This window comes from Cyrtonyx montezumae, unplaced genomic scaffold, assembly GCF_038088225.1.
Source record: "Cyrtonyx montezumae isolate F1298 unplaced genomic scaffold, pur_monq_1.0 scaffold_3, whole genome shotgun sequence".
Taxonomy (NCBI): domain Eukaryota; kingdom Metazoa; phylum Chordata; class Aves; order Galliformes; family Odontophoridae; genus Cyrtonyx; species Cyrtonyx montezumae.
The window spans coordinates 30,465,853-30,482,464 of NW_027072034.1; the positions used below are offsets into that span (position 1 = coordinate 30,465,853).

At 41.0% G+C, this 16,612-nt stretch overlaps 1 protein-coding gene across 1 annotated transcript in view; it reads left to right on the forward strand.

Annotated features, from left to right (window-relative positions):
• The window catches only part of EDAR (ectodysplasin A receptor), a 60,366-nt gene that overhangs the window by 35,934 nt on the left and 7,820 nt on the right, over positions 1–16,612 (forward strand). The window contains exons 3-6 of the mRNA XM_065741072.1: positions 200–322; positions 1,533–1,714; positions 5,764–5,849; positions 15,907–15,993. Coding sequence (XP_065597144.1) covers positions 200–322; positions 1,533–1,714; positions 5,764–5,849; positions 15,907–15,993 — 478 coding nt within the window. The remainder of the gene's footprint in view (positions 1–199; positions 323–1,532; positions 1,715–5,763; positions 5,850–15,906; positions 15,994–16,612) is intronic.

The window sequence follows — 16,612 nt, forward strand, 5'->3', positions numbered from 1 at the left end:
GCACAAAGGTCATTTCTCTGAGAAACTTGTAATGGGACCAGATTGCTCAAATCTGTGACCTCCTCCTTCCCACATAGCTTTAGGGGTGTTTCATGGTATAGTGTCAGCCCCACCATAGAGGGTGGGCAAGGGGTGAGGACAAGGTACGTGGGAGGGAGGTGGTGGCACTGACAGTAACACCCCAGTGTCTCTGGTGCAGGTTTCCTTGGTGTACTCTGCCAGCGCTGAATACTCCAACTGTGGTGAGAATGAATACTACAACCAAACCACTGGCATGTGCCACGACTGCCCCAAGTGTGAACCGGGTGAAGAGCCGTACATGGTAACTTTAGCATCTCAACCCACTCTGCTGGTTGGGGGACACGTGTTCAACTCCAGATGTGACTTCTGCAGGGTGGCCAAGAGGTCTGAGGATGTACTTGGTCTGCAACACAAGACACTCCCATACTTAGCTAGCTGGCAGGAAGTTTTAGGATGGAAAATGCAATGAGTCCTTCCTAAAAACAAATGTTCTGTTACGTGGTGGTGAAGCTTTGATATGAGAGAAAATGAAGAAACAGATTCTTGAGCAATGTGCCACTGAGGCCACACCTTCCTTATATGGGAGCGCTCATGTGTACAAGGGTGCTGTGGGAGCATGGCCCCATCCACCCATACATCCATCAGCCACATCCCAAGCCCTGCCTGTTAAAATTCATATATTTTTAAGTGTTGTAACATAAAAGCTTCACACACATTCTCTGCCAGTACATTCTCATCTCGGCAGCTATTTAAAATCTGACAATGCTGTTCTAGCATTGTGTGATAAATAGGTTACTCTGGCATGCACGCTGGCCCCCACACAGAGAATTTAATTTTGCTCTCCCACTAAGATATTTTGGCAGTAGAGGAACTTGGAAGCTTCTGCCACATTTTAAATTATGGTTCCTAAGTAACCATTTGATTTATAGCAGATAATTGTTGCATATTAAAAAATAAATTACTAAAATCCTGTTTGGTTTTAATGGGATAAACATCCCATTGCAAGAATTTCACACAGTTGGTAGCCCTGATCAAGGCTGTTTGAATAATAACTACTTCGTACCAGTTTTATGTAATCTAAACATGGTGTTCATCCAGGACGTGATCTCAGAGGCTACCAAACGTCATGCAAACCTTGCCTTTCCTAGTGGTCCTTGTGGTTTCACCTGTCATGAAAACAAGATCACCAGTATCCCCGCTGAAACTACTTCCCCTGTAATTTTCTTCTCTGCTCTCCAATTACAGTTCTCCTTTTATCTGAACAGCAGCTGAAATTCACTTCCAAGACTGCGACATGATTTAAGTAGCCCTAAGGGGTCATTTTTAAGGAAATGATGCTCCAGCTCCCCTGATCCCTCTCCAGTACACAGTGTGTTACATCCTTACATACTTCCCCGACCTTTTTAGGACAGACATTAAAGAGCTTGATACTACATCATGCCAGACAATACATTCCCTAGGAGCCACTGTACAGCACAAGCCTGTTTTCTAATGACTTCGTATTGTTGCAGACATGTGGGTATGGAACCAAAGATGAGGACTATGGCTGCATTCCCTGCCCATCAGAGAAGTTTTCCAGAGGAGGTTACCAGATATGCAGGCGGCACAAAGACTGCGAGGGATTTTTTCGAGCCACTGTCCTGACACCAGGTGATCAAGAGAACGATGCAGAATGTGGGCCTTGTCTCCCGGGGTAAGGATTCAACCACAGACCTTTGCTCTGCCCAGTGAACTGCAAAATACTTTAATATCAAATTCTGTGATAGCTTCTCTTCATGTCCTACCTGACCGTAGGTACAATGTTGGTGAATAATTTCAGCTAGAACAATAAGTTCAAATATTTCAAAAGTATCGGTGAATCTAGTAAATGGGGAGATGTCATTGATCTTACTGTAATCTCAGTGATTGAAGAAACAACTGTTGGGAATAAACTAGGAAAAACTGAAACTTTTCTTACTAGAAACAGAGAGGGAATAACTAGTGTAGTATAGGTGTTCAATAACATTGTGGTCTCTCAAAGAAGTCCAGCTTGGCTTCCAACAGCAACCTCAGAAGCCACATTGTAGGTTCTGTGTCCTACAAATGAGCTCCATGAAGATGCTTTGGATTCCCTGTAGGCTCCATGCTGGCACTCTAAGTCTGTGCTCAGAAACATAAACTGTCTCCTCTCCAAGCATGACCAGCTGGCAAATTTATCAGTGTCTGACAGCATTAGCTCACATAGCTGCTAGGAGGAGGTTCACCAAGGCAATGTTAGTCTCTCAGGGTCATGGTTAATCAACAGAGAGAAAGGGGTCTAAGGAGCTGCTAATGCAGTGCATGTGCTGTTATACAGAGTAAAAACAAGTTCCAGGGCTCATTGAAGGAGCTAAAATAGATGCTGTTTTATTAAGTCCATATTTTCAATGGTCCATTAAGATCAGTATAATTCCGATAGTAGTGATGAGAAAACAGTTTGTTACATCAGATATACTCTTAATATATTATTGATTATATTTCCTTTTAAAGCCTGCAAACTCAAATGTAAATTTGCTTTTGCAACAATTTTTTTGTAAGTTAAGTGCATGTGCTGTAGTACATATTCAGCTTACCTGCCTTTTCAATTTCTGCCTGTGTGCCTCTTTAGTTTAGAAGTGTACCTCCTCCCAGCATTTGCTTTTGTGCAGTTTGCAGACACAGCATAGCCTATAGCACAGGAAACTGCTAAAGAGGCCCTGCAAGACTCCAGGTTTATTATATCAGCAAGTCTGTGTGAAATTTTCACAGTTTACAAATAAAAAGAAGGGCTTGTGTAACTGCCAGCCAAGCAAACTGATGATGTGCTTTTAAGAGAACTCCCTCTTGACTTCCCCTCATACATCATAAAGACCAAGAAAGTTAAATAATGGCCACAGTTGCTGTTTTGCAATTTTGTCAGGACTAATGAGGTTACCCAGGTGGGAGTAGGGTGCTGGCTGAAAATAATCAGCTTGCACAGCTGGTACTTGGAGAATAATCTGAAAACACTGTGTTTGCACAGGTGTAACCTGCAGCAGAAATTGGGCTGGAGTCTGGCTGGGTGCAGCTCCTGGGATGGTATGGCATGGCCAGCAGTTAAGGAGAAACAAGCACTCAAAGTTCAAGGAGGTGAAATTCTGAGGATAAGTTAAATATGGGTTGTAACACGGCCTGGAGCCTTCTTGGTGCAACATGGAGTGCCCAGAAGTTCTGTCTGAGTCATGGGGGGAAACACAGAACCTCTGAGCTGGTAGGCAGTATTGGCTGTCCGCTCTTCACCGTTGCTGTGGTGGCACAGGGAAAGCCAAGCACCACCTGGATGAGTGGTAGGGAGCAGAGTGCTCCCTCACTTGGGTGCTGGTCCTCAAAGAGTCTCTAAGACACGGGCAGTGAAATAGTAAAATCTTCATTTTAAGAGGACCGTGCTTCTGTAATATGCTGCAGGCTTTCCTCACATAACATCCCTTATACTGCAGTCTCCAATTGTGGGCATCTCATTCCTTTGCTATTTGTCATCAGCTGAGTAAAGCAGCCTAAGGAAAAGATGAGTGCATGGGGAGAATGTAGAGGCTTAGTTCCAAAGCCATAGATCTCAAAACCGAAGTTAGATCTCTGGAGGTACTTAGACCCACCCTCCTGGGACACTGCAGGCTTCAGCTTATGCTCCTATCCCGAAGCACTCCAACATGATAAATGGTGTAGGTCAAGAGTAGGGAATAAGTTACAGCTTGGATTCCCCTCCCTCAATGGTGTGACATGTTAGGTGTCTAGCCAGTGAGTTTCTAATGAAATAACAGCCCTCCCTGTAGTTCTGGGTAAGGCAGCTGATGCTTCCACCTGTATGCTTGCCATTTCTCTTTTACTTTCTTCAGATTGTCCCACTGTCTTGATCCCAGGTGCCCTAGCCCTTGCAGGAGGAAGACCTAAACATGATGCTCTAGATTCTTCTTTGGGGCTCAAGTCTCCAAGTGTGACTTGGCGCTGCCAAGATCAGCCAAAGATAAACTACCGTGTTGTTAAGCAGGATAATACATCCATTTTTCAGTCCAGCCTTCACTTTTGGATTTTTTCCTCTAACGCTTCAAAATATCAGCCTGAAAAGTGCTAAGGAAAGAGAAATAATGGGCTTTGTAGTGCAAGAATAGCACCATGAAAATTAGTGAATTTTTCATCAGTCCACTTCTTTTTGATAGTGATATGAGACACTTCCAGCATTGTTTTAAATATTTATGCATAGCTAGAAACCTGTCAGTTGCCAGTACTTCAGAGGTGAACCATTAACATTTGCAACTGCAGAACTTCCTGCTCACACAGGAGAGCAGTTGCTTCCCCATGAATATCCTCTTCAATTTTCTTTGCCTGTTCTCCAGCACTCTGCATTGTGGTGAAAACCAAGAAATATTCCACCAGCTTGTTTTAATTAACTGTCAGAGGGCTGTTTATCTTCCCTAAACCACTGTGGCTATTAGGTTGTGGATCCTGATTGTCCTGTATTTTTCTTTATAGATTTATATGTATCTTTGGCCTGCTGCTCTTTTTTTTGTGGTTTGGCAGCCATTTACTGCTTATTTATTAACTGCTTTTCAGCCTAATATTATGCAGACCCCCAGAAAAGACAAAAGATAATGTTCTTCTCTTGAGAGAAGGGCAGAGTGGCAGATGGAGTGCATGAGCCAAAGGGAAGAGTGAGGGTGAATATTTCAATGCCAGCAAAAACAGCAACAACAACAAAAGAGGAACTGTGTTCAGTTTATGTGTTCTTTTAGTTATCTCCAAGCACCATCCTCCATACTGTGGCTCAGTGTACTTGATTTCCTGCACTTGTATACCCTATTTATAGGCTGGGTCATTCATTAATGACCAACTGATTTTGATGGACAGTTTCAGCAGTAATTTTCTAATGTATAAATTTTCCAGAAAAAAAAAGACTTTATAAGAGCAGAGAATTGTTACTTAGTGTTCATGATGTTGAGTTCTTTCCCAGATCTATTCTATATAGAATAGATTATGACTATGCATTTCTTCACTAAAATTCAGCAAATGATTTGTAAAAGCATATCACTGTGTGTGATTTGGATGTATTTTACTCATTAGGTTGTCTGTGGATCCAGTTCTTGTGGAACCAGTTGCCAAGACTAACTTTAGTGGCAGCCAGGTTCAAACCATGAAAAGTTTTTCGTCATGCTGTAACTCCACCATCAAGGACTTATTTATGCACTATACTGCATAGAACTTCAAAAAAACCCAAATGGTTGTAAATCCTAATCTGTCTTTACCCTGTAAAGGTAGTGTTTTCCTGCATTTGCTATTTAGATATGGCTCTGCTACTGAGATTACTCTTACAATGCTTGAGAAGAAAATCAGACAACTATATCCAGCTGATGGTCTTGCCTGAAAGACCCCTGCTTCAAAAATAATGTTCTCTTACTCTGAAAAGTCATATTTCAGGGCATGCCGTACGCTGCAGCTTGAACACGGCAAGGAGAATAGTGTTGTTTTAGGCAATGATACCTTCTTGTAGTGTAGGCTTGATGGTTGATTAATTGCCTCTTAGAGGTAAAAGGATGAAGAGAAACACTGTCTCTATTCACACAGTTTTAAAAAAAAGAATTATCTTTGCATCAAATTGCTTATAAAAGTGTTTTTTTTTAATGATTTTATCTCAGTATAATTGGTTGCTGCTGAACCATGCTCCGTTGCAGTATATTAATTTACACTGTTTTGCCTCATCTTGCCCTTCTTCAGTTACTACATGCTGGAAAACAGACCTCGAAACATATACGGGATGGTTTGCTACTCATGCTTGTTGGCACCTCCTAACACCAAAGAATGTAAGTGCTCATCAATTTCTATGCATTTCATCTGGTTTTGACTTGGATCATCTGGAAGCTCAATATGAAGTCTTTCAGCAATGATTATTATGTTCAAACAATAACTCAGTCTCCAGTAAAGCAATTTCTGCTTCCAACTGGCCTTGCCAACTAAGGAAGCAAATGCTGAACATTTGGGGAGAGATCAGAACCTTTGATTTTAGGACCTGCTATTGTTCAGTTATGCTCCAGCTTTCATCTATTAAGACATCCCATGCAGGGTTTATTATGGTTATTTAACCAATTGGGTGCAGGACATCACAAAACTGTAATTTATTTTTTAAATTCAGCTTTAGTTCAACTGTGAAGAAAACATGGAACAATGTATAGATGCCAGTAAAAATGCATCACACCTTTTTACATCCTTTGGTTACATCCAACACAAGGACTGGTGTTGGAGTGTGATAGTCAGCACTGATAGGAGAGTTAAATCAGTGGATTTCATTGACAAAAGGACCTGTAGTTTGCTGATGGAAAAAAGATGTATGTAAGTGTGTGCGACATCCTGGCAGTTCCTATTCTTGTGTGCAATAGCTGACATCCTCAGGCCAGGGAGAGGAAAGACAGCCTGCAGTAGCACTAATACAGAAGTAGCTCCCTGAGAAGACTGGTTTCTCCTTTGAAGCTTAAAGAAACTGAGGAAAAAAAAAAAGGAAAAATGAATTTCCCTTTCAATGGGCAAATGAGGTGGACCTCCCTCATAGAATCTTGAGCAGATCAGGAGAAGAAGAAAAATAATAATAAGAAAAAAAAAGACAAAAACAGACTGTCCCCCAGAGAAACCTGATACATGTAAAAATAAAATCCCATTAAAAGTATTTGCCTTGAAAAAGAATTGCAGCACTTTGCCTACTTAATTTGAAAGCAGTGGTTGACACAAAGCTCCCTGAATGTTTATTTATGTACACAATTAGCTAGTTCAGATGCTGCTAAACTGTGTGTGGTTGGTAACCTGCAAGCCACTTTAAAGGAGGAAGATGGGTTATTAACATCTACTACTTCTAAAGTGCAGGAGTTTGTATGATAAATACCACGTTGCAGAGAGACCTAGGGTAAAAGTCCAGGGGGAGGCATTCTCCAGCCCATGTGTATACAGTGTGGCTGCTCAGCTGTCTATCACCTCTCCCTGCCTGGCTACAGGACCCCACTTGTTCCCAAAACCTGTGCTTCTGCCCCAGAGAGGTGGGGTGGGCAAGTCCAGGGAGAGCTGCTGAGATAAGGTCTGTCCTTGGAGGCAAGGCAGGGGTGCCGAGGTGGACCCTGGTGTGAGGAGTGGCAGGAAGGTGGAGAGGTAAGTAGAAACACAAGGCTAAGAATCTAAGTGAAAGATGAGGGTGTGCTGTAAGAAGAGAGGATGCAGATGCATCTTCTGCATGCACATGCAGGCTGGCTGCTCTGTGTTGAGTATATAGCCATACCCGCTGCTAGCCAACAGCCTAGCAGTTCTGTCTCTGCTGATGGTACTCAAGCCAGTTCAGCTGTACAGACTGACTTGATTAACAGGTGATCAGTGATAGCTGGCAAACAAACAGTGAGCTGGAGCTTTTCAGTGTAGAGAAGAGAAAACCCCAGGGAGACATTATAGTGGTCTTCCAATACCTGAAGGGGGCTTACAGGAAAGCTCTGGGGAGGGACTTTTTATGAGGGCATGTAGCAAGAGGACAAGGGGAAATGTCTTTAAACTAGAAGAGGGCAGATTCAGACTAGAGCAGGGGGACTTAGATGATCTTAAAGGTCTTTTCCAACCCAAACCATTCTATGATTCTATGAAAATGCCCTTCCAGCATGCCTGGTCTTGCTTCAAGATGTGGGGTTTTAACTCCGCAGTTCCTTGAGATGCCATCCAGAATAGCCATGCACATTTTCCCCGAGATTTGGTTTGTTTTCAGAATAGAAGACAGCATAAGATAGTAGGGTTAATTTGAGATGAATCAGCTCTTATGCTCCAATACTCTGTCTTCAGCACATGCTGAAATGGATCTTCAGTAGTATGAAACATACTGTAGCTTACTTACTTGGGATGGAGCTACCTGAGGGTCTTATAGCTATTGCTCAATTCAAAGCACAAATCTTTGCCTTTTATGGAGTATTTGTCAGATACTGTATTCATGTTCTAATATTTGCAAGGGAAATGTGAATTATACAGCTGATGAACCACTTGCATTTTTAACTTGACCAACACAAGAATAAATATATTATCTCTGGGAGTTGTTCAGGCAGCCTCCAAGCTGACTGAATACTAATGTAGAAAGCATTAGTCCTGGCAGTAGTAAACATTACCATTTTAATCAGGTCCAAGAAACTAGCCATTTGATTGCAGCTGTTGAATAGACCAGAAAGGCTTTAGAAATCCAAATCACTCAAATCGCTGAGATCAGATTATGTGGTTTACAATGTCTAAACTTCTGGTTATTGTTTGGAACAGTGGCTTCCTGGCTCACAGATACTGGTACTCCAAATGCAAAATCAGCCTTGCTAAAGGCATTGCTCACTGTTATACAGGCAGAATAAAGTCAGGTGTTAGCAAAAGACTTTAAATATAAATAAATATAAAACTTTATTAATCACATGCTTCACTACCATCAAATTATACCAACCGGAGAAAAATAAAAAGTTATCTTGTCAGTGTTGCACAACTCCATAATTTTTTGAGGTTTGTGAATTCCAAACTAACCTAACTGCTGCTCTCTGAGCATGTAGCCCTAAAGCAAGCACACTGTTTTCATTGCATGAAGGATAATATCAGCTCTTTGGCTCCTCTACTCACAGGACTTCTGTCTATTGGTGGTCATTGCTTTTTCCACTGACTGGACCCCAGAAGCATTACCAAAGTCCATATAGTCCCAGCCCTCCTCGGTTCCCTTTTAGAGACTTCAAAGGAGCATTGAACAGCCTTTGGGAGCTTTGACCTTGCAAACTTTGCCACAGTGCTGCTCCCCAGAACTGCCTTGTCTCCAAACACTCTTGTGTAACTGGAGAGAGGTGACCCAAAGTGTTGCAAGGAAACAAGGGTGACACATTACTTCAGAGTAGGAAGCTAGGTGTGGCAAGCTCTGTCTTTAACACTTTACTTCTACATATAAAAAACTAGGGCAGAGATATCCCATTTTAGGCCTTCTTTAGGTTTGAGACCAAGTTGAAAGACAGTGGTGTTCTCCTTTGTTGGAAAAATACCTGGCTGGGAATAGCGTGGTGTCCCTGTTGCACAGGGCCAGAGGAAGAGCTGAGCTGGGCATGTGCACTGCTGCAGGGAAACCTCAAAGGCCTCACCTCACTGTGTATTCTACCTGGTAGAAAAATATTTGGTTTTGATCAAAGGCTAAACAAACAGCTTTCAACCCCAAGAGCCTGCTGTGCAACTTTCATCTCCTAAACAGTCAATAAACCTTGAAATGGCTGAGGAAACAAGGTGAACACCCCATGTCCCAACATCTGGAAATATTAGTATAAAGGATGTGGGAAGAGAGAAGGAAATTCTGTGATAGGCCCATGTCACTTTAATTTTTTCTTCTCAAGGGAGCTGAGCTGGAAAAAGCACAAGTAGTATGAATCAGAGTGGGAGGAGAAAGAGACATGTAGAGGTCAGATCTTTAATCAAGATAACCGTATCGCCAGATTGCAGTGCTGGAAGTCTCGCTCTGGACTGAAGGATAAAAGCAGTAATTCCCCGCGCTCTGTGAAGAATGTCAGGTTTTGGTGGTGGCTTGTGGGAAAAGTGCTAGTAGGGGACAAAGGGTGTGCTTATGTGAGTACGAGGATGTCTGCTGTGTAGCAGGAAGGCTTTTTCTTGTGTGGAAAATTGTCTTCTGAAATGAGTCAGCATCACCATAAAGATTTTGATTTTTCATGTCTTGCGCACTCTGAAATGCCCATGTGTAAGACTTTTGGGGCTGCAAGTCTACTGTGTTTGAGCCTCAGTCCTGCTCTGCTAAGCACAGAGAAGCACAGTGCTAAAACATCAAAGAGGTGAGGCCTTCAGCAGTGTTTGAAGGACATTGTGAACCATCAGTGACTTGTGCTGACACTGAACTGGGATGCAATACCTCTGTGACAACTAGCAGCTTTGCGGAGAGTGAGGGAGGCACCTACTGGATTCAGATTACCTTTGCAAATTTGAAGATGCACTGCAGGTAGTGAGCACCAAACCACTTTAAGATGTGGCTTCCCACAGTTAATGGTGCTGGATTTGCTGTCAGCAGTTTTGGAACTGGAGTCACTTGAGACCTCTGAATATGTGGAGTTGTTGGTTATTTTTTTTTTTTGCTTTCATCCATTGTAAAAGAATATGCAAAAGACAGAAGATTTTAATCACAGAATCACAGAATTGTAGGGGTTGGAAGGGACCTCTGGAGATCATCAAGTCCAGACTCCCATTTTAACCTACATAGAATTTTCTCTGGCAGAGGTACATCTGCTGCTGGAAGAGATGTTATCTTTGAGCAGCCAGTTTATGTGTGTTAACTGCTCTTCTGTTCGAACTTTGATATTTGCCATTTAAGTTCAAAAGTGATGGAGGAAAACAAAAACCAAACTCTGCTAGAAAATCTTGAACATTATATTTTGAAGTTTGATTTTTATTATTACCCAATTATGACAAATATGTAAACATTTATCCACTCACATTATGGATGTAGGGAATTTCAGAAAGTGATTGAGGGTTTTCTTTGTGCTCTTGCGTGTACGTAGACAAAGCATATTGTTAACTCCTCTCATTTCTTTTTCCCAGCCACAGACTTGGAAACGGTTAAAATAATTAACCTAGGTTTTCAAGTAAGTCTGACACTTGTCAGTGATGGCTTAGTGAAAGAAAAAAAGGAAAAGAAAAAAAAAAAAGAAGAGAAAAAACAAAGAAAAACATACAGTCTTATTTTTGAGCTACCAGAGAGTGAATGGCATCTGGAAATATAAAAGATGGTATCTGTTGTATCGTTAGGACTTCAAAATCAGCTGAACAGATGAGGCAGAACAAGTTACTAGCAGGATGACGGCTCTGTGCAACAAGCCCTCCTCAGGGGTTATGTCCATACCCATGTGCTTAAGGTTGAGACTCAGCCTCCTTAGTTGAAGTATTTAACACAAACAAGCCTAATGTCAAAAACACTTGCCTTAGTGAAAAATAATTATTTCATAGGTTTTTGTTTTAAATCTACATTCTTTGAAATATCACTAATTTTCTTTTCTTGCCAGTTTTGTCCTTTTGTAATATGATCAACATCAGGACATTTTCCTTCTGTTTCAAATTAGGCTTACAAATGAATAGGCTTGTTAGCTGGAGCTAACAAACTTTTTTTTTTCTACTTTTTTTTTGTTGGGTTTTTTTTTTTTGTGCCGTTTGATCTCTGAACACCCCATTCCTCTTCGCATGTGGAATAGGAGAAACATTGAAGGCAGTGCTTTATTGTTCACTGGTGGTGTGGCCTTATTCTCATTCCCTCAGGGCTTGTCTATATTAGGAGAGGAACCTAATATTGGGACAAAATTGGCCAGCCTCAGCCATAAACCTTCCAGGGAAAAGATCTGAGGATCAAGTACAGACTTTGCTCTCTTGGGCTGCCAGGAAAGCTGGGTCTGGGTATCACTGGGTAGTGCAGGAGGGCACTTGGTCCTATTGCAACTGACCTGAAAACTCTGAGGACTTCGGACGATGCCCTCTCACAAGCCTGCTATGTCCCTGTGTATCTATCTGCAACATGCCAGTGCCATAAAATTAAAGATCTCAGTAAATCATAAACAAAACAGTAAATAAATTGTCAGACTAAGGCCATGCAGCCTTCTATCATCAGCACTTTTACCTACGCCAGCAAAACAACAAGAGAAAAAAACCAAAAGTTAAAAACATTACGGAGCACAAGAGTAAAAAGAATGTCTTTTTAGGTGTCTGAGCAGTCGTGGCTCCTTACAGTGAGACTGACCAGATCTGAAACTAAAGTCTGTAGGAATTAGGGTTAGGGTTATCGCAGTTTTTATAACGTTCAAACTAGGAAATATGTTTGCTTCTCACTCTTCCCAATTCAATAACTACCTAAACTGAGGAATCTGCCTGGGGCTACAGTAAATATTGGGCTGAACTGCCTTATGGTATTCCGTATATCTCCTGAAAATAACGGAAGAATCAAAAGCCATCAAGTAGTCCTCAACTGCCTGAGCTAATTTCTGTTATATGTGATGTGCAATATTACTAGATTTGGATGATGTCTGCTTACTAAGTTCATATGTAAGTGCTTTAAAGAGCACCCGGATATTGACAGCAGCTTCAGATCCATGAGTGTCCAAGTAGACAGGGTTTCCATAGGAAGTGTTGTTCCCTTAAGTCTGAAAACCTTTTCTGTAAGTATCTGACTGCAGATTGACATTAATTTGAAAATTCTGACATGGGCTTTCTAAATAGCTAGGTCTTTATTTATGATGAGATTTAGTTATAATCTAGTTCCTGATTACTTTGTCAGCCATAAAGTTTCTACCTTTATTGAACTTCAACTCAATATAATATATTTTTCCATCTCATATTTCAGGCTGCTGTTTATTTGTTTGCACGGTGCTTTATCTTACTTCACTCCTTTAAAATGGCCACAGTGCCTGCAGGCACAGCTCGGCTGGCAGTAATGAGTATGGATTGTCATTCGTAAATGGGCCATGGCTGTGGGAAGTGGGGTACGATAGGAGAGACAGCAAGCTGCTCCCAATAGCAAGGAGCAGACACATAGAGGCATAAAGGCATTTTTTAAACGCTTTGTATTTCAGGATCACTTTGGTTGTCTGTTGCATGCACACTTCGGGTATTTTTACAGTATGTCATTAAGTGTTAAATAAACTTCATGAGAAGCTGTTGCTAGCTAGGAGCAGCAGTCCTTTGCATGGACCAGTAAGCTGCCACCTACAGCAACATATGTCAGAAGCACATATGGTCCCTACTGCACCAAATTTCCTCCAGGCACAAACACTTGCAAGAGGGCATGTTGGGCAACCCTCCCCTCCCTGTGCCCTCCTCATCCCACAGATCTGGCACATTTGTTCATCACTTCTTGCTGTAAATCTGTCTTGAGATACATAAACAACAGCAATAGTCCTGTTACACAAAGCAGAACGGTTCCTTAAAACAAAAATGTTATGTTACTGCCTTACATTTGTTTGCTATGGGGATGAATGGCTGTCTGCATGGCAATTTAAGTTAAAACTATCTTCCAAGTTAAAAAAAAAAAAAAACAACAAATGTTCAGATCTGAATACAGGTTAAATTGTTCTCCTAATCAGCATGTGCTGTTTTTTAATGAAATAGTGTTTAGACTCTACCAATATCTTATCTTTTTTTTTTTTAATAAAAATATGATGTAAAAAATGGCAAAGCTTCACTGATAAACCTTCTTCCTAATATCTTTATCACATCCCTATAATATTACTTACAGGTGTCTACGAATATAAACTACTCTTTTGCACAGCCATATTGCAGCCATCAGTCTTGTTGGGGGCTTAAAACAGAGTTATTTCCATACGTTGTGTTGTAGCATGTTAGCATGTCTCTACCTGAGCTCTAAGTCTTCATAGGGTGTGTAAGTGTCATCTATATTGGAACCAGAGTTAATAGTATAATCTGGACACCAAACTGGATGTGCACAGGAACAACTGACACTGGAATCAGTGTACTGCTAGATTTTGCTTTGCTTCTTTCTGTTGCTTTGCTTCTTTTTGCTCATACAAAACAGCATGAACTGAAATTCTGCAGAAGGTGGCATTTTTGGTTCCCCTTGTTGTAGTGCAGGTGCATGAGCTGGCACTTGCTTCTAAGCCACATCTAATGAAAAGTCTTGGCTCATAGTGAATATGCCAAATTATTAAATTTGATAATAGACTTAAAATATGCATGTTATTTAACTCCCACACAGGAATATGTAAAAGGCCATTGTGTTTTTGCGTCAGCCTCGCTTTTGCCACGATAGATAGCACAGAATCAATGTAGCCCCATTCCCATGTAACCAAAGGAAAATCCCTTATGCAGGCTTCTCCAAAGATGAAAATGACCACCCTTGTGTGTAGGAGAGGCTTCAGTGTGTGTAGGGTGGGCAACACACCATATTCTCGTGTGGATAGAGCTGGGTGAAGGGTGGCAATGATGTTGAAAGACAAACAGATGGCCTTCCCCATTACCGTTCCTGTGAAGTGCTGCTTTCTGACATCCCACCACAGCTCTCCTTCCACAGATGAAAATTCTTGCATTACCAAGTGATTGAATGATTGAAGGATTAGGCAGAAATCTTTCAATTACTCCATGTATCAAATGAAGGAAAAGGGTGTGATAAACCCTGCCTATAAAGGAGATGAGCTCAAGCTTGTTAGATAAACTGCAGGCAGACAAACGAGAGCAGTTTGCCATGTTAATTGAAAGACAGTGGAAAGAAAGCCTCTGTTGACTTGTTGCAGCCTGTAAGAACTGCACAGAACTGCAATCGTCTGTAATTGGGTTTGCCAGGGGGCAGCAAGAAGAGGCCTAAGCCTAGTAGCTGCTGCGGACATGGAAGAACAGACATGTCTCTGACTGCAGCATTGGCCATCGAGTAGCCTGCCTCCACTGCTAAGCTGAGATGAGTAAATATATAGGTTGAAACTAAGTGTGATTCATTTTGGTTTGTGGAGAATTACTGGCACTCTTACAAAGTACCTGTCTTTAACCTCCATTACAGATGGATGGCATCTTTGTCTGTTAACGTGTAGATGCTCCACTGCTGCGCTGCAGGTTCTGCAACTTATAAATAATTCTTCCAAGAATGAGCTCTGTCACAGGGAAGGGACCAGAGGCAAGATTTATGCAATCTGCCTGTCATTTACATAATGCTAAAAGCATCTGAATTAATAAATTAGTGTATTAAAACCTTAAGAAAACACTCCGTCAGTTGCAAAAATTCCTTCAGTTTATTAATAGAGTTCATTTCCTTTCAAGAAATTATGTTTGAAAGAAATTTTACTGTTGTTAAAGGAAATATCTTTTGAAGACATCTGCAACTTGTACTTTGTGGCCTCTTGAAGAGTGTACACTTCATATTCTCTACATACAGCCACATTTTATGTTAGGTAACATCTCTTTTTCTTGCTTTTTTTGGAAAACATTATTCTTAATTTGAAAAGCATGTACATTTCTTTGTACTTAACCATGGAACATTTCTCAGACCATTCCAGGCCACTTAATTTCCTGTCAACTTTACCTAGTGAGTTGAATTTCTTGTGATATTTACTGGGTCAAAAGAATGGCTTGGTGAGTTACCAGCTTTTCTAGCTGCCACACCAGCTTGCTAAGCCATGTGCTGTGTGATTGGAGCAGTCTTCTGGCTTTAGGTCTGCTGAATTTAAATGTCATCACTGGACTTTTTTTGTGCACAGCTAATATAAAGCAGAAGGGATTTTTTATCCCCGCTACTAGCCAGAGGATGGTTTTCCATGGCTGTTCATAGTGGCTGTTTGCATAACCTCCTCACCAATTATTTGAAAAATTATTTGAGAATCGAGAGAATGTTTTCTTCCAAACCAATGTTTTCATGCCTTTCTTGGAATTCTATGCCAATACCACCCTGTATTTTCATACAACATTCTCATCAACAGCCTTATTCCCAGTAATATTCACTATTGTCTCATATTGTGAAAAGATGTCAGTTTATGACTTGGTTTACTGCTTTGAAAATGTGGTGTGTGACACCATATGAAAGATGAATAAAAATATGAACTAACTTTTAAACTTAACTGTAGAAGTTACTCAAGGAGAATCTGTACTGGGCGATCTCACTCTGCCAACATGAAGTAGTCCTTGAGGTACTTCATCTTACTGCTTTGGAGATTTTTTTCCCCCTCAGACACAGATTTAGACTGACAGGAAGGATCATAAGAAACAAATTGGCCAGCAAGATGGCAGAAATTCTGTTTCCTTCTGAGGCAGTGCAGTTCCAAGAAACAGAAGGGCATTCAACAGTCTTGCTTGTCACTTTTGCCAGGTTTTCCTGTGGCAGTTTATAGCATTTCTGTTTTCCTGTTGCAGGTGCAGGGGCTACCTCTGTCATTTCAGCCATTTTCCCAAGCACCTCTGGCACAAGTACCTTCTCACCTTACCAGCATGCTCACAAAGGTAAGAAGACTTTCATGGCTTTAATGTGGCAGCTGTTGGTTTCAGAAATAGCATCAACAGAAGTGTGACTGAACTAATAATATCTGCTGTGAATTTTGTTGCCACTCTTTCCAGACTTCTAAAATGGCTGTTAAAATAATTCAGAATTAATTTTTTATTTCTTGGTTAATCAATACTGCTGTTTTAGGAGGATGGACTTAAAATGCACTTGGACATTAGTGGGTAATGACAGCAATTAATTAGCTCATTATTTGTAGTGATAGAGATACGGCATTGTGCCTCAATAAAGCCTCATTTAGACTGGTGACAGTAAAATGGACAGGTAAAGCCAGTCTCTTACTGAAGTGTTCTAAATTGTTTTCCACTATGATTATTAGGTTTTTTAACTGTTTGAGCATGAGTACACACAACAGGAAGAATGCAGTTAATGAAGTACTGACCACACTGATCTTCCTGGTCATTTTGTATGTAAACAAGATCTTGAGGGTCATGTTTTCAGAAAAAATACTTTCATGCATTTTAGCGTATCGGACTTTTTCTGCATCCTTCCACGAGTTTTTGATTCTAACCTGATCATCCAAATTCTGCTTCTGTCTTTCCACATACCTTGTTTTAAATT